The sequence below is a fragment of the Bos indicus genome, chromosome 8 (assembly GCF_029378745.1).
Source record: "Bos indicus isolate NIAB-ARS_2022 breed Sahiwal x Tharparkar chromosome 8, NIAB-ARS_B.indTharparkar_mat_pri_1.0, whole genome shotgun sequence".
Lineage (NCBI taxonomy): Eukaryota > Metazoa > Chordata > Mammalia > Artiodactyla > Bovidae > Bos > Bos indicus.
Genome location: NC_091767.1, coordinates 46,900,903 through 46,920,367, shown reverse-complemented (window position 1 = coordinate 46,920,367; position 19,465 = coordinate 46,900,903). Strand labels below are relative to the sequence as shown.

At 37.6% G+C, this 19,465-nt stretch overlaps 1 protein-coding gene across 7 annotated transcripts in view; it reads left to right on the top strand.

Annotated features, from left to right (window-relative positions):
- The window catches only part of TRPM3 (transient receptor potential cation channel subfamily M member 3), a 612,207-nt gene that overhangs the window by 341,302 nt on the left and 251,440 nt on the right, over nt 1-19,465 (top strand). For all 7 annotated transcript variants that reach the window (XM_070794649.1, XM_070794646.1, XM_070794648.1 and 4 more), the window contains exon 6: nt 6,770-6,941. In XM_070794649.1, the coding sequence (XP_070650750.1) occupies nt 6,770-6,941 (172 nt within the window). The remainder of the gene's footprint in view (nt 1-6,769; nt 6,942-19,465) is intronic.

Genomic DNA, 19,465 nt, shown 5'->3' with positions numbered 1-19,465 from the left:
CCAGTGCCCTGTTAGCTCAGGCTTCACTGTAATTTTAAGGATGCACTGTGCCTTTCTTTTTTTCTTTAATGTCATTCTCTCAGTCCCCTTATTTCTTTATCTCAGACACAGAGGTCGTTTCCCACTGCTCTGCGGTATGCTCTTTTCTCTCCCAGAAACGCATGCCTGATCCTAAGAGAACCCTGCCACTGCTTTTGTTTCTCTCTCTCCAAAGCACAAACCCCATTTTGCTGCTGCTGCCTTTCCTGACCTCTGTCTACTCTCTAGTTCTAGAGGCCTCGTCTGGAAATAATATGATCAGCTATCAGAAGGATTTTAATGCCTGGCTGAGTCACTGACAAAAATGTCCAACAGCAAAACCAACCATAATATCGTTTAGAAATTTAAAATCAGCCTGGGTCCTCTGTCTTTCCTCTAAATGTCTCCTGTCCTGTAAAGGAAATTAAGGTCCACATGTGATTTAGAGGGAACAGTGTGCTTAGCGGGGCAGATTTGGCCAAGACACTTTACATCTCTGAGGCCCTATAGTTTTGTCTTTAAAATAAGCATGAAGTGGATTAATCCACTTAAAAGTGTCTATCACAGTGCCTGGCATGCAATAAGTGATAAAAAGAGTGCTAATTTTCTTCCTGTAAAAATTATAATCATGGTGCTATTAGGAGGGAAAGAGTGATTCAGTGGGCTATACATCCCCTACCCTGTTATTGCCTGGGCAGGTTATACACACCTCACCAGGTAATAAGGTCTGGGATTGCAGAAGGCTTGTGATTGATGACTCAAAAACCTGATTTAGCTCAATTCAGTTCTATTCAGGAAAGAAATCACAGATACCTAAACAACTCTTGCATTGTGGAAAGCACCACAAAATGGAAGAGACCCCCAAGATATGAGCAAACTACTTTTTTTGTAGCCAAAACACATAGCAAGTCATCATTGTGTACTAACTTGGGAAAGGCAAGTGGATTTTTTAGTACAGACTGTTCAGACTCAACTTTAGAGATAGAAAGCCTTTAGAATTTATAGTCAAGTCCTCTACCTTACAGATGAGAAACTACCATCCAAAAAGTTTATTTTGATAAATATATTTTGAACATTTATTTCAGATATTACTTAGATGCAAGATTATATGTCTCTTTAAGCCAGTCCACTACTTACCACATACATTTCCTAGAGAAATTCTGAGTGTGTGAATGAATGAATGAATATGTTAGGTAGTTAGAATAGGAAAAAGGAGTCCAAAATCCCGGTGGATAAAAGACAAAGGAGGGAGAAGCATGAAAATGGAACAGAGGAAGGTCCGAGGATGGGAGTGAGAACCTCAGGTGAAACAAACAGCCCTCCTGGCTAGCCTAATTTACATAGGGCAGGCTCAGGGGGAGGAGAAAAAAAACACATAAAAAGAGGAGCCAAAATAGAGCCCTCTATTTTTTTTGGTTGACCTGCCCTCACGCCTCAAGGATGTATTTTCCTTTGCCTGGCAAATAAAACTGAGCAGTAACCAAGCTGTAACACTGATCCACTGTTGCAAATTTTTGATGCAGTGAGACAGAATGGAGGAAATTACACACGCCCCCGGCAAATAAGTTGAAAGACTTGCCCAGGGTCACAAATTAGTAATTAGAGGAACTACAACTTAAAGTTCCATCTCCTGACTTCCTACCAGGTACTCCCAGGTGAGACCAGAACATGCGTAAAAATAACTAGGAAAATTCCAGCCAGTGCCCTATATCAACTCCAACATGATTGATTTAAGCCTATCCAAGTAGAACAGATGCTCCTGAACAATGTTCAATTCTGCCACAGTGTCTCTAGATCAGTTCTCTCCTGACAATGATAATGGCCCTACAGATGTCCTATATAAAGACCCTCCACCTCATTAACTCCTTGAGCAATTTCTGTTACATTCCCTCTTTGTTGAAAAGTCAAGGTACACAGACGCCTTCAGTTCAGTTCAGTTCAGTTCAGTCGCTCAGTCATGTCCGACTCTTTGCGACCCCATGAATCACAGCACGCCAGGCCTCCCTGTCCATCACCAACTCCCAGAGTTCACTCAGACTCATGTCCATTGAGTCAGTGATGCCATCCAGCTATCTCATCCTCTGTCGTCCCCTTCTCCTCCTGCCCCCAATTCCTCCCAGCATCAGAGTCTTTTCCAATGAGTCAACTCTTGCATGAGGTGGCCAAAGTACTGGAGTTTCAGCTTTAGCATCATTCCCTCCAAAGAAATCCCAGGGCTGATCTCCTTCAGAATGGACTGGTTGGATCTCCTTGCAGTCCAAGGGACTCTCAAGAGTCTTCTCCAACACCACAGTTCAAAAGCATCAATTCTTCGGTGCTCAGCTTTCTTCACAGTCCAACTCTCACATCCATACATGACCACAGGAAAAACCATAGCCTTGACTAGACAAATCTTTGTTGGCAAAGTAATGTCTCTGCTTTTGAATATGCTATCTAGGTTGGTCATAACTTTCCTTCCAAGGAGTAAGCGTCTTTTAATTTCATGGCTGCAATCACCATCTGCAGTGATTTTGGAGCCCAGAAAAATAAAGTCTGACACTGTTTCCACTGTTTCCCCATCTATTTCCCATGAAGTGATGGGACCGGATGCCATGATCTTCATTTTCTGAATGTTAAGCTTTAAGCCAACTTTTTCACTCTCCACTTTCACTTTCATCAAGAGGCTTTTTAGTTCCTCTTCACTTTCTGCCATAAGGGTGGTGTCATCTGCATATCTGAGGTTATTGATATTTCTCCCAGCAATCTTGATTCCAGCTTGTGTTTCTTCCAGTCCAGTGTTTCTCATGATGTACTCTGCATATAAGTTAAATAAGCAGGGTGACAATATACAGCCTTGACATACTCCTTTTCCTATTTGGAACCAGTCTGTTGTTCCATGTCCAGTTCTAACTGTTGCTTCCTGACCTGCATACAGATTTCTCAAGAGGCAGGTCAGGTGGTCTGGTATTCCCATCTCTTTCAGAATTTTCCACAGTTTATTGTGATCCACAGAAGCCTTGGAACCAGACATCACCAAGCAGCCAGACAAAGTGGTGTACCGTAGATTAATGAATGACATACTAAGTATCGAAAATCCATTTCTGTGCAGATTTCCCTTCTATGTATAGATACCAATGTAATTACCAATCATGAAGATCACTTGATATGTAGACCTTTCAGACACCATTCGCCCTTCTAAACACAGATTCCTCATTTGAACTGCAAAATATAGAATATTATTTGAGTGATTCTCTTCTCAGTTCTCTCAAGGGTGGTATATAACATGTACCATCCTGTAATCTTAGGAGAGGAAATGATCTGTTATATACAATCAATACTGCAGAACATTAGAGTTTGATTCTCCAGGAAACACTGGCTGAGAAATGTGCTGGAGTAATCCGTATACCTACAGGCCACAGTTGTTCTTGCTATGCACACGTGCACATGCCCATACACACACGTTTCCAAAAACATCCTCTGTTTATGAGCTCTTAGCAATAAAAATGGATGCATTACCTCCAGAATTTTGTCAGAGGAAAAATTCATTTGTATTCATGTGCTACGAAGGCATTATTTTTTTCTATTTGAAAAACATAACAGGAAGATCAGCATATCTTTTGTAGATATGCAAATTGTAAGTTGAACAAAAATAGACTGCTGGTATGTTTGTTATGAGGAATATTAAGTAGATTTTGTAGAAAAGTTGGACCCAAGTGGATTCCTCTGAAGTATTTAAGAAGTTATTTCCAACTCTGCATTTAATCAGCAAACATTTCCAGAATATCACCATCTTAAATGACCTACGAGGACATAAAAAGAAAAAAAACAGTTGCATATTTTAAGCAACTGATTACTAATTTGTTTTCTTTACTTATATTGATTAGCTTAAATACCTGTGTTAAACAGAAATCAATGATTTGTCTCCCATCATTTCATTTTGGTCACTAGTTTGCAATTGGAAAATTAGTTTATAGTTGGTAAAATAAAGCCCAACTTGACAGGGAATTCACATTTGTAGATTGCCTGAAAAATCTACCAGACAAAGTGCCAGTTACTTACAGCAAATGTACTTGCCAGTTACACTATAATCTCATCTAATCCCCATGAAGTAAGCAGTTTTATCATTTCCCTTTTACAGATTAAAAATGTGAGATTCATATTCACACACTGTTGACAGAACTGGGATTCAAAGAGATTTCCATGCCCCAAATGTTCATGATTGTTCTAGGAGTCAACATACCTTCTTCCAGTGATGACTAGAAAATAATTTAGGACATTTAACTTATTTTTTTGATTTATATCCTCTATTATTCAGCAGAAAAAAATATTTGCCAAAATATAACCACCTTTAAGTTATCTTCACATAAGATTCAAAGAAATGGGAGCAATAAAATGAAGAAATTAAAATTCATGAGTGTAAACTTGACCCTCCTATCATAACTAATTGAAATGTTTAGTATTTCCAAACAGCTGATGCACCATGTTTCACAAGAAAAGAAAGTAAAAACTGAAGACTGAAGTACCAATGTCCTTGGAATATTGTGGTAGGGGAAACATATATAGAATATAGTCAGATGATTTAATTATGTTCTTTTAATCTCAGATCATGGTAATTACGTCAGGTTGGCCCGGAAGCATTTTCACTCCTTTATTCATTTGAAAATGTCAGTTTCACTTATGGTCTTTAATTAGGTTCCCAAGAATTAGAAAACATGCCCTGTATCTCAGCTAGAATGTGTCTAGGGTTCACCATCATTAACCTCTAGAAAATCTACATGCCCCTCACAGAACTGCTTTGGGGTTCCCTCTTTCTTGGCATGGAGCCTTGGGGAACTGCTGTTAGGAAAGAGACAACAGTAACCTAAAGTGCTTTCTTTTGTCCAAAAGTACAATGCATAGGCACTTTAAGAATAGGAGAAAGTCTTCTGCTAAGTCTTTTTCAACAAAGCATTAATATTTATTAACTTGCACTCTGCAGTAGAATGAATGTTTTATGATCAAAAACAAGTAACAACAAAATGGAAATTTTAACCACAAGCGACCTACTCTTTCAGTGATAAAGAACTCAGGATGGGATTAGCCAACCACACTCTCTGTAGTTCAGGGGTGAGGGGACTCTCATTCACTCATCTAGACAAAAGAGTCATTGAATACTGCTCCATGTGATTACTGGAAGCAATAATCACAAATTTATGGGCTTCCTTTATCAATGAGAGCCAACAAGAATGAAGCTGTGAATTAATGTTATATTATGCTATATTAACAAATAAAGACATATTTAAAAGGACTGAAGGATATTTCAAAAGCTCAGAATTACCCATTTTAAATGTAGATTAGATCAATTCCCAAAAAATTCATATAAGAGAGAGTTTTTAATTTTCAACTGTCTCAAGTTTTATTTAAATTAACTCATTCACTATTCATTGAGTAGATTATGTGTGCCAGGCACATAGAAATGTGGGGTTTTGAATCAGCATCAAGGTATAAAATATGACTTTTATGAGATCTTTTCTACTAACACTGTCTTTATTAAATCACTTTGTAATTCCTTTATCAAACTACTCAATCTTACTACAGCTTTTCCTGATGAGTTATTTCATACCAAAAATGAACAAGAGCATTTCAACTCTATAATTAATGTATAGACTGCATAAAGGCACAGAAATAAAAGCCCTTTCACGTTTATTTCTCTTGTCAATTTCAGTGATTCAGTACAGAGATAACTGTATGGAGTTTGTATAACAATGAGTTCGTTGAATGTTCCTTTTCATAGTCTTGAGTGAAGTTTTTACCTAAATATTCTAATACATCATTTTGTTTCCATTGTGTCTAAACAGTTTGGGAAAGGGGAATGAATAACCATGGATTTTGGAATCAGGCAGACCTGGATGTGAATTCTGGTTCTGTGTGTAGTGAACTCTTATAAAACCTATGTCATCTCCATCTCTGTTTCCTCATATACACAATAAACATAACAGCATCTACCTTGCATGATTGTTTCAAGGAAGATAGATAATGTATAAAGCAACTAGCTCACAATAGGTTTTGTTTTTCTTTTTAGATCAAAAGTCTAAAAGACCATACTAAGCATTGTTCTCTTTTAGGTAGTATAATTCACCATAAAATTAAGATAACACAACCAAAAAATACAACAGAGATGAACATTTTAAGCCTGATTCATATTCATCTCATGGGACAGTTATTTTTACATTCAGTGTTTCCACTTAAGGTGTCTAAGAAGAACAGTGTAGATTTTTAAATAATAGACCTTCAGACTGCTGAATGAGAGCAGTCACTCCTACTCAATTCCCTACCCTCCACCCCTAACCCTCCACTATACTCCCCAATCATGACTGCTCTTCTGTGCCTGTTAGAGTGTGGACACAATTGAGAGAAGAAACATAGAAGCAAAAAAAACCTAAAAATTATTTTTGGTTCAGCATGTATAAACAATCAACTCCAAAATGAAACAGACATTCACATGCCAGTTTTTGAGAACACTAAAATCACAAACTCTTCTTTCTATACAGAAAGAATCCAAAAATTAAATAAATACATAATCCTTTAAGCATAATCATGCTTTGAATAGAACATTTACTATAAATCTTGCTTCTACCTGAAACAGTATTAAAAAGAGGATATAGACTATTTTTTCACTGTCCCAAAGAATTTATTTCACTTCCCTCTCTCTCTTTCCTGTCTGTCTGATTCTCCTTTTCATATTTAATACTCTTTTCTCTGACTTCTGCCCCTTCCTTTTGACATTCTACAGGTGGTCCGGCCGTATCAGACCATGTCCAATCCCATGAGCAAGCTCACAGTTCTCAACAGTATGCATTCCCACTTCATTCTGGCCGACAATGGGACCACTGGAAAGTATGGAGCAGAGGTGAAACTTAGGAGACAACTGGAAAAGCATATTTCACTCCAGAAGATAAACACAAGTAAGTCTACTGCTGTCTACTCATGCCTCATAGCAAATAGGATAAAAGTGAGGAAATTTCAAATGCAGACCATTATTTCTACATGGCTAATGGTTAGAATTAGAGGAAGTCACCTAGAGGGGGATGATTGGAGGCTCAAGAAGTGATTATATAATTAGTGGACTCAAGCTCATTCATTATGTGTGAAAAATCCAACCCCATCTGGAGTTTATAAATGCAGATAAGCCTTTCTTTCCAAACTTTTTTCTACATTCTTTACACAATGCTCTAAGGAGGGAAAGCACCCTAGAGAAATTTTTTCCACTTATTAAGCTATTTTGGGTGGCTAAAAGAAAAGAAAACAGTTTTTGATGTTAGCATAGATCTGGCTGTGCAAAGGCATTTCAAGGGAACTGACATTCTCTAAACTAAAGCATAATGTCTAACCATCTTGATGAAACTTTAAATCTGTCTCTTAATTTTATGTATGTATTCATTCACTGTCTCTAGATACCTACATATTTAGATATATATGTGTATTTATGGGTACCATGTAATACTTAGCCTATGGTTTCACTAAAATTATCTCTTAAGTATTTATGTGTTCTATGCAATATTTATTATGTATCCATTTAACTATAGAAGGTAGCATTGTAAAAACAACGATGCTCCTGAAATCACTAAATGGCTTGATTTAAATATAAAAGAGAAATATAAACAATCTACTGTCCTTCCTCACAAAATAAAATTCAGTTTGTTTTCGCAAAGTAACACATGGCTTCATGGCAGATTCAGGCTTTGTGGTAACTCTGTGTTCCATCAGGGAAACTTGGCTTTAATTGATTGAACTTTCAAAGCCTGCAGTTCCAAATAATAAAAGATTTTCTTTGGCTCAGTAAGTTTTCAGAATCTCAGTGTAACACAATTCAACGGGTCCAAATGGCTTTTCTCATCTCTCGTCTTTTCTCTGCATCATCCAGAATGGATTGTGCTTGCTGTCACCACCTTCCTCCCAGAACTGGGATGCCAGAGCTGTCAAACCATAACTTGTCTTTCCTATATTCTGTTTTCTGGTTCCACCTTTTAGGAGCTACTGCTGTTTTAACAGTCAAGTTTCACACCTTCATCTTTTTCACAGAGAAGTCTGGAATAATAAATTGTGATGTAGGCCTGAAGTCAAAATTATATTAGAAAACTCTCTTCTATCTAAGAAACTTCAATAGTCTTTGGAAAGAGAAAACACAGGATTACCCAAAGGTAACAATCTTTGGGGGGAAAAAAGAGTAGAAAAGACTAGAAAATCCATCCAGAAACCAGCAGAGATCAAAAGTAAAAAAGCACTATTGCTAATGGGTGGTTGTTATACTAAAATTGAATTTTATTATAATATTTGATAGAAAAGCAAATCTTATCTAATTAATGTTATCTATTTAGGTTTTCATAGGCTTTAGGATTACTTTTTTTTTTACACCAGCAGGTTAAGAAGGAGCCTAAATAGGAGTAACCTGAAAGCTGAAGGAGATGGAAGCAGGGTAGACAAAGAGCAAATGCAGGGTCAAGTTCAGTGCTTAGTAATGAGACCACATTTGTCCAGACACACAAACCATGCCATTGTGTCAGGTCCTGATGGCAGCTGGGCCAGATATATTCATTAGTGTTGTGAAGAGAGCTAGGGGTGTAGTTGTGTAAATTGTATTCTTAGCTATGGAGGTGCCAGCAGGAGCTAAAACCTAGCCAGAGCTGTATGTGCCAAACCCTGTGCCTTATTGGCTGCCTGAGGAAAGATACTCTTTTCTAATTGGTCATTCCAGAGAAGGCACCCTTTTTTAATTTGGAGATGCACCTTTCTCCAAAGCTCCCTGAGGTGCTATCTGTGGGAATGGCCCTGCAGAGGAGGCTTGTGGACAGTGGCTGGACCTCCATGAGGAGCAAAGCCCAGCAGCATAGAGTTGAAGAGCAGGCCAAGGCTTGTGGCATCAGGGATTCTGGAGAAGCCAGGACACCATGTACATGCTTCATATCAGTCATGTGACACTGGACCCTTGCAAGCATATCAAGGCAGGTAATGACATGCACACATGTTGACAAGTGGAGCCCCAATCAGGGGTCTAGGCCACAAAATAGGGAATAAGCACAGATCCAGGTTCCAAGCTGAAAGAAGGGTCAGAGAAGCTGGCTTGAGATTCCTGAAATACTTCAAGTCCACAAATAAGATTAGACCTCAGATCTGGGGTAGGGGCTGAGCCCCTTGGTTAGTCTGAATGATAGTCGCTGGAACAGAATGGGGGTAGACAGAGGCAAATAGTCATTTCATTCATCATAATTTGGAAACATAATTTTCCTCCTTGCTTTATGGACTGTATTTGAGGCTTTAAGAAATCCATAGGCTTCCATTCAATGCAAATAATTCAGTGAGAAAAAGAGGGTTAAAGATGCCCAGAGGAGATCCCTAAAGTCACAGGAAGTTAAAAGGCTCAGGACCAAGAATTTGCCACAAGTTGTAGTGAATGATGCTATGAGTTAGCTCTTCTACCAGTTCTATGCCTGAACTTGGCAGTGGGAGGATGGCCAACTTATTCACTTTTCCAGGGACTTTCTTAGATTTACTGTTGAAAGTTCCATGTTCTGGGCCCGCTCTGTCTCAAGCAAACACAGATTGTACATCACCCTCCATATCAGACTCATGAGTCATTAACTCTACTTCTCTTTTTACTGCATTTACCCCACAAAACAGGGGAGGAACAATGAGGACCTCAGAGCTTAAGGAGTGACCCAGACTTCTGGAAGTAAAGAAAGACCTTGAGACGTCCATTCAGTTAGCAGCAACGCAAAGTGCCCACTAAGAACCCCAAAGTCTCCAGAATAGGACTGACTGAGAAATAAGGGGCGAAAGTTGACCTGTTTAAAATAGGAAACAGCAGAAGTAAGAATATAAACTGTTAACGCACTTCTGCTCTCTAATCTGAACACTTTTTTTCTTTATAATTAACAACAGTTTGCTTCTTATTAAAAATAAATTTCTATTATGTAACTATTCTAAAAATTACATCTTAATTTCCTTCTTCAAAAGTTTAAGAAATCTATAATACAACAGGAGAACTCAAGTTTAGGAAGCCCTAATTTAGCCTCTGGAAGATTAGACCCTCCACCAAGATACCAGAGTAATACTATCACCACCTTTTATGCCTAGGATGACTCCAGGGATGTCTGAACACACTCAGCATTTTCCTATTGAGGTGTCATTCCTCCTCATCACTTAGGGGTGACCTGCATACCATAGGAATCTTTCCATGAGTCTATTTTCTCAAATAAATGACAATCTTATGAAGAGTATTTTCCTTAAACATTAAGTAAATCTTTCTCAAGAGACTTTTTAAGCCCTTTCTCATCAACATGACAATTATGAATAATAACATACTACAAGCACCAGCATCTAAGGCTTTTCTCAGTGCTCCGGCATTCATTATCTCATCTCTCCCGTCCCTCACTCATTCCTGCTGTCAGCAGTCCTTCCCAAAGGACTGTTGTCATTGGTTACTGAAGGACTTCTTTGTTTTGAAAGGAGAATCTTTTGGGATGTGAGTGGCTGAAGAGCACACTTCCATTTACAGTTTTCTAAACTTCAGATTTAACGTGCAAAGCTTTCCCCATCATGCCTTTAGAAAACAAATATTTCTTGAACTCTTATTATGTACCAGTCACAATTAAGGTCCAGAAAAGCAGCAGTAGATAATTCATTGAGCCAAGTCAAGAGGGGCGAACACATGAATAAATAAATAGGTAAATACATGTAGTAAGAAAGCCATTAAGAAAAATAAAACAGAGGAAGGTATACATGTGTTTCTCGTGAGTACATGTGCCTGCATGCATGCACATATGTGTGTCGGGAGGAAAGTTTAGATTAGGTGATCAGGAATGGCCACCATGACGGTGTAATGTGTAAGCAAAAAACTGAATGAAGTGAGGGGGCCAGCTCTGAAAAGAGCATTCTGAGAAGAGTGAAAGCAGGAACAAAGACCCAGGTCTTTGATGACAAGCTCGATCTTAGAGTTGGAGTTCATTCTAACAGAGTTTTGATCTGGCAAGTTACAGCATCTCCCTAATGGTTTAAAACATCACTCTGCTGTTGTATGTAGAGATCTGACTGACATGGGGGCAAGATTAAAGGCAGGTAGATGTTTCATAGGCTATTATCATAATGCAGGTGAGAGATGACAGTATTTCAAATTAGGATGATAGTAATAAAAGTAGTAAAAAGCAGTAGATTCAAATATATACTTATGTGGTAAAATATACATAACATAAAATTTACTATTTTAATATTTTTAAGTATACAGTTCAGTGTGTGAAATACATTTACATTGTTGTATAATCATCAGCACTGTCTATCCTCAGAACCTTTCATCATTCCAAACCGAAACTCTATATGCATTAAACACTGACTCATCTTTATTCTCTCTCTTCAATCCCTGCTAACCATTATTCAACTTTATATCTTTATGAATTTGCCTGTTCTAGATACCTCATATATATAGAATCATACAATATTGGTACTAAGATATATTTTGAAGGTAGAGCTCAAGAAGAGTGCTATAAATTGAGTATTCAGGAGAAAGAATAGACACATCAAGGTTACTGCACAGTCATCCTTACAGACACCAGTGTATTCTTAAAGAACAGGACTAGTGGGAGCCCCCCATGAGTAAGTTTCTACAGAAAGAAAAGGGAGTTGAAAACCAGTCTCAAGGGAGCTGAGACAAAGTCCTTGAGAAGGAGGGAGATGATGAGATTCAGTGCACAAATGAAGAATGTGGCCCTAGGTAGGCCAGGGGAGTTGCATCCTGGGTGGCCAGAGTGAAGATAGAGTCAATGGGCACAGATGTGGATGGAATGGAACATTTTCTGCTGGGAAGATTGGGTAGTTCTCTATAGATGCCTTCTGTATCTGAAGAAAATAATACAGGAGATCATTGGCTAAGAGTGTGAAAGGGCAAGGGGTATAGAAGATTAGGGAGAAAAAAAGAGAAAACAATTGTAGAGGCCCAGAGAGTGAGCTGCCTAGGGAAATGTAGGATTGCCCACTTGGTATTTGTGGTCATAGTTTTACAGAGGCATGGATCATCATTGTTGTGTGTTTTTTTCCCAGGCATGTTCAGCTTGAGTAGGAAAATAAGCATAGAGTTAGACTGAGAGCCTGTTGGTTTTTTGCTAAGCAAGTAGACAAGAGGAAAAGAGAATCAAGGGAGTGAGGCTGTATGCACTCTCTCTATATACCTATAGCCCAGGAGTATTTTCAGTATCTGAATGAAAGCCATGCTTCCCCACCCATTTCTGTGCCCATTCATGACAGCATAAAATCATTCATCTAAAAGATAAGAATACGGTGCAGAGAAGTGATTAAGAGAATTCTCAAAGATGACCTACATCTTTAGTTAGTATTCCCAAGCATTATATTAATTTCAGACTTTTGAATAAAAAGCATTCATCATAAACAATCCCTCATATATATTTTATTGTTGTTCACATATTCATTTAAGTTGAATCAAGTTAGCACAATGCTGGGAATATAGTAGCTATTCAATAAACACATGTTAACTGAAAGACTGAATACCAAGGGACGGCTCCAGAAAGTAGCATATAAGTAACCTGATGAGACTTTAAAACTCCAAGCATATTTTCTACATACATTTTTACTGTTAAAAATTTCCCAAAAAAAAAAGAGAGAGAATATTATAATAACCCCTCATAAACTGTCATCCATATTCCACATTTATCAGCCCATAGCCTATCTTGTTTTCTTTATGTATATAACCACCTACCTCTTTCTCTGGATAAGTTTGAAAGAAATCCAAACAGTATATCATTTCATCCATAAATATTTCAGTACCAAAGCATTTCTTTAACTTGTGTAGGCCATATATAAGGTAGATTTTTTTTTAAGTATTTCCTTAACTCAGTAGCAATATAATGGAAAATATTGATCCAAGAGTCCTTTAACAATTCTTTCAAAAAATAAAAATTAAGAACTATCAATACATTATCACATGCTAAAATTCATCTAAAATTTTGAAAATCATTTCTTAGTCCCCAATTCTACACTTAGCTCACCAAAAAAAAAAAAAAATTTAAACAAGTATTACCTTGCAATTCTTAAAAAGAAAGATTAGAAAAATCCCCAGCAGCTGTGGTTTTCTTTGAAATGTTTGAAGGGAAGAATATAACCTTTGGAAATAAAGGAAGTCTTTATATTGCCAGTAATATAAACTGAGAGTAGCGGGGAGACAGGGGGTTCAGATCATGGCTCTGTGACCTTGGCAAATTACTGTATTTCTCTCAGACTTTGTTTCTATGTCTGTGAATCAGGGATAATACTTTTCCACAGTGTGGTGATTAAACGAGTCACCATGGGAAAGGAGTCTGGCATGTGGCAATTCAGAAACACTGATTACCTTCCTGCCGTCTTGGTGACACGCACAGCAGCTCCCCATGGGAAACCATGTTCTGTATTGGTATATCCTGATGGGCTGCCATAGGGTCCAACCTGAGACCCAGACCTTCATTCAAAGCCCATCAGAGTCTAGAATGTCCGTCAGAACATCTTTACCACCAATCAAACCTGGCTCTGCTCATTAGGGAGAAGCCATGTATCCCTGGAATTATATAAAGGGCCCAAAGAAAAAAATGAGGCTCAAAATTATATTCTGAAACGTATTAACAAGACTCTATTAACTTCTTAAAGAATACATTTAAAGTCTTGATTGTTGCAGCAATAAATAGAAAACTTTTTTTTTCAATATTGTTGAAAATATATTCTAAACTGTAGTTGTTCCTCTTTCCTGAATAAAGAATATAATGGAGAAAATTTAATATTTCTTTAGAGAGTAAAGTTATTCTAGTGTCCTGGAGCAATCATTATGAATGTCAGTTAGGTTTGCTGAGAACTGAAGTGTTAGAATTTGGGCTAAATATGAATTGATTCAGAATATATGAGGTTGGACTTGTATATAAAGTTTAGATTGGGCCAGATTTCCCGCTTATAATTTACCATTTGATTTTAAAAGATTGGAGGAAGAGGACAGAAATCTAGTTCTCTTTGTTCTCTGATTGATTAAAGTGTTACTACTTTGTGTTTGAATTTTATTTTAGGTTTGGCTGAATGCAAAGTTTTATCAGATTACATATCTAATTGGACCGTGAACAATAAATTTGTAGGAAATTTCATTATGAGGCTAGAATTTTCCAACTTTGTCCTCTTCATATTATAAAGTGAATCTACATCAGACTACATCCCATCTAAGAGGATGCTGTTCCCATGGCAGTTGTTGTAGATATACCTACTCTGCACTATTAATGAATGAGGCTGTCTGGGTAGGTTCAGATTTTTGTAACTGGCGCTTTTGCTACCGTCAGGGTTTTCTTGAAAGAGAATTTGATGCTCTGCATTTTCTTTGCCCCAGAGTAACAACTGACATTTGAGCATAGCCTCATCTAATGAAGCCACCAAGAATACTTTTGTCTAAAGCAGCAGATTAAAATTGGCTTGGCAGTTCTAAGTAAACAAGTAGCAGAAATGATCACAGAATTCATAAAGCACAATCAAATTTGGTATTTGAGGATTTTACTATTTAGAATTCTCTGGGGGAAAAAAAAAAACAAATATTTTGTTATGCAGTCCCTTGGCCAATATACCTATTTATATGTGATTCTGTGCTTACACAAACTAACAAAAATAATGACAATAATAATGTCACCCAGTAGCACAGAATGTCATAGCTCTGCTTTATAATGGGAACAGATGTCTCGCTTTCCACTGAGTTGTTTGGTACAGGAGACCCATGAACAGGCTAATCAACACAGTGATTCAACCAAGCTGGTAAAGTCCTACAGGTTCCAGGAGATTTTATTTTAAAAAGCTCACCTCCATGATGTGACACTTATCAATTTAAAGCATTTTGTTTCTGTGAAATTTCCTTAATCAGAAAAAGTACTCATAACTATATTCTTGTTCCTTTACCACCATTTCATGGTGATAATTCTTAAACATGGTCATAGTAGTTTTCAACTAAGGTGACACTGCCTCCCAGAGGAGGTATTTTAAAATATCGGATGGATGTGGTTGACAATTTCTGGCACTCCCAAAATACACAAGGGAGGAGGCAGAAATGTTAATATTCTCATACAGGACAATTTCACATGAAGAAATTACCTGGACCAAATGCCAATCACATCTCTTAGAAAATACTACTCTGAGTATATTTCCTTGAGTTTCTTTTTCTTTTTCAAAATCTTTCTAGTACCCAGCACCTAATTCAGCAGGGTCACACACATCCAAAATGCTCTGTCCTATTCTAAAGACATGTAGAAGAAGCAGCAATAGGGAGCCAGTGGTGAGATTTAAAATATTTAACACTGTGAAGACTTTAGTATCCTCTATCCACAGCAGAGGCTGGGTGCCAGCCCTGGCCTGTCCTTCAGATCCTAACATCCCTTGCTGTTGGGAAGTTCTCGCTTTTATCCAACTTCACTTGCTCTGAATCTATTCTCTTCTGGATGAAGACCAAAGTCATCATTTGTGTTAGAGCTCTCAGTGTATTTGAAAACTGTAAATGGACTTGAATTGACCTCTTTGCCATAATGGCTCTAAGGAAGATGTTTTTCATTTGAACAGACATACCAACCTGCTTACCAGCAGAACTGACTCACAAAGTAAATGAGAATTTCTGGTTCAGCAGCACCCTCATTTAGCACCACTGCTTTGTATGTTTCAGGCTCAGTGACTCCAGAAATGTGCTCAATGCTAGGGGCTGTCCTGTCAGAGTCCTTGGTGTTCAGAGAAATCCTAGAATCCACAGTTACTAGCTGACTTGAGACAGAGGCCCAGCAATGTGGTTGCTTTACCTGCAGGCCCTTGAAGAGCCTACTCACTAGAATTCATTGCCAAGGGAATATTTTGATGCACCAAGGTCCTAAGAGAATAAAGAGTTTAAAACTGAATACAAAGAGACCTCTAAATTTAATCTATAAATTACTGGGAATTATTTTGGAAATAAAGGAGCAGGGCAGTAATATAAGCCTTGAGTGAATGAATAAAATCATGACATAAAATGCTATAAAGTAGTGCTTTTTATGTCTCTGATTTCCCTGGACTATACTTTTAAGCCATTAAGTCATTTCTGACTCTTGCGACCCCATGAATTGCAACACTCCAGGCTTCCCTGTCCTTGACTATCTCCCTGAGTTTGCTCAAACTCATGTCCTTTGAGTCAGTGATGCCATCCAACCATCTCATCCTCTGTCACCCCCTTCTCTTCTTGCCCTCAATATTTCCCAGCATCAGGGTCTTTTCCAATGAGTTGGCTATAGATTTCTTATATGTATTAGTGTTTTCATCTTGTTAAATTATGAAGACAACTTACCCTGGAAATTTGACATAGATCATCTAAAGAATATTATTGACATCCTTACTGTTTACCAACCTCTCTGACACCAGAACTGGCATAATATTATGCATAGTAAGTGCTCAGTAAAGAGTTGTTGATTTGGTATTAAATACATTTAAGTGATTTTGACTCATTCATATTTTATAAGAAACGTGCAAACTTAATGTTTTCAAAAAAATTCTAGAAATATTTTAGCAAAAGCAGCATTATCGAAATAAGCAGATAGTTTCCTGGGTAGCTATTTTAAAAGATTTTAGTCATTTATATATAAATAAATAATTTATATCATAAATACTACATATATTATTTATTCTTATTATGACTGTTAAGTGAGTCTCACTGTATTGATGCAAAACACAAAAGACCAGGCCTAAGTGTCAACAATAACAGAGATGGAGGTAGAAGGCAAAGGTGTGAATTACATCAGAGTTTCCTTGGAAGGTTTTCCATTTTGTAGTAGGTTGGATAGAAATACAGTAAGAAGTTGGAATTAGCATGGAACCATCATGTCCCTCACCCATGACTGACACTGCAAACCTAGCGAGACATTTTCCCACTGAGCCTTGATACAGCTAGGACCATTTTACATTCATGAAGACACAGGTTCTGCTGCTGTAACAACGACTCAAAACAATGGATGCCTCAGTAAGACAGAAGTTTGTTCCTTATACATGTGTTATTCTGAACGTGAGTCCAGACCTGATGTAGTGCCCTCACAGTGTTGAGGACTCAGATATCTTCTCTTTTTTTTTTTTTTTTTTTTTGCTCTGTACATCCCTGTTTTCATGGTCTGTGGGAACACACTATCACACCTAGATTCTGGTCAGAAGGAATCAGGAAAAAGTCGTAACCCTTCCCCTTAAAGGCACAATGAGGAGGTCATATACAGGATTTTGGCTTACATGCTATGTTCACATCTGGCAAAAAGTAGATTCGAAACTATCCTAGGCAAAGAGCTAGAATTCTACCACTATGAAGGAAGAGAATAGATATCGGAGTACAGTCAGTAGTTTTTGCCACACCTTTCCAGCATAGCATTTCATATGGTTATGAAGAATGGGCTGGGGTTGGCACGTGAGGTAAAGCTTACCTGCCATTCATAAGTAAGATACACCTATACGTTTCAGTGTGTTCACTGAGGAGCTTTGTCTATAAATAACATCTGTATCATATGCTTCATCCTGTGCCCTTTCACTCTTCATCTGTGTGTTTCTTAGTGATATATAGTTGAAAAGTTTTGCACTGGCTCAAGGATAGATTGTAATTTCCCCTTGAAATTGGATTGAGATATGCCATCTAAAATTGTATACATTATTTTAAATTGTATTAATTTAATTAACTTTTTGGGTTAACCCAAACAGATCCTCTTAGCCTCAAACTGATTGCACAGGCTGTGCTGGTATAATTTATATACATTCCATAACAGATCTGTAGCCACATATATTTTACACATCATTTCTAACCTTTAAATGCCTAAATACTAAAAATACATAGAACAGATTCTGTTCTGTGTTTCTATGATGTTGTGTTTAATATTTCAAAGATAAAGCCTGGGAAATAATTTCATGTGGCCTACAAAGGATTATACTCTTGGTAACAGGCAGTAGAATGGAGATTGGTCACCCCTCAGATCATTCCTGAGGAGGAAAGGTTGTAACTGAGTCTTGGCCTAGTTGGGGAAAAAAGGATGAAAAATCCTCCTTAGGGAATAAGAGCAACCTATCTTCTCACTCTGTTGAGAAAATGTTTGAGAAGACCTGAAAAGCAGATGCATTTGTGTGGGATTTAAAGCTTTCTTGTTCCAGTTATCCAATTTGACATTCCTACATTTTATAACCCCTAAGTGATAACTAGCAGTTTGGCAAAATATAATTGAAAGGCTCTTGAAACCTTCTGAATGCCTGAAAATATATAATTAAGTTATTTGCTGATCCTGACAGTTATAAAAAATTAATTAGTAGCACTTTGCTTAACAAATGGTAAATGGTCACCTTGTTTTAGAGACTGAAATACATGTGTCATTACTGATCCAACCCTAGGTAGCTTTTGTTTTGATTTTAGCTTTTATTCAGTAAAACTAAAAAGGTAGAACTAAAAATAGCTGGGGTTTCTTTTCTATCTTGTTAAGTGAATAAACCTAGGAGGATCTATTTAATAAAACCATAGGCCAGCACTTTGAAAATAGACCTTACTTTTCCTCTGTAGATACTCTTTGTATTGAATGGTTTCTTGGCCTATTTTTGTACTTTGCCTAGTATACTTTTCCCTTATCTGTTTCTAATACCAAATTCAGAGCTATTGTGAGTTTTTCGTTCAGACAGACTGTTTCTATAGAAAACAGATTCAATGTTTAGAAACTCCATTAGAAATTAGTATGTTATTCTTGTTCAGTTGCTCAGTCATGTCCGACTCTTTGCAATCCCACGGACTGCAGCACACCAGGCTTCCTTGTCCTTACATTTCCTAGAGCTTGCTCAAACTCATGTCCATTGAGTCAGTGATGCCATCCAACCATCTTATCCTCTGTCATCCCCTTCTCCTCCTGCCTTCAGTCTTTCCCAGCATCAAGGTCTTTTCCAATGAGTCAGTTCTTTGCATCAGGTGGCCAAAATATTGAAGTTTCAGCTTCAGCATCAGTCCTTCCAATGAATATTCAGGGCTGATTTCCTTTAGGATTGACTGATTTGATCTCCTTGCAGTCCAAGGGACTCTCAAGAGTCTTCCCCAACACCACAGTCCAAAAGTATCAATTCTTTGGCATTCAGCCTTCTTTATGATCCAACTCTCACATTCATACATGACTACTGGAAAAACCATAGCTTTGACTAGATGGACCTTTGTTGGAAAAGTAATGTCTCTGCTTTTTAATATGCTGTCTAGGTTTGTCATAGTTTTTTTCCCAAGGAGCAAGCATCTTTTAATATCATGGCTGCAGTCACCATCTGCACTGATTTTGGAGCCCAAGAAAATAAAGTCATATGTTTCCATTGTTTCCCCATCTGTTTGCCATGAAGTGATTGGACAGGATGCCATGATCTTCGCTTTTTGATTGTTAAGTTTTAAACCAGCTTTTTCACTCTCCTCTTTCACCTTTATCAAGAAAAT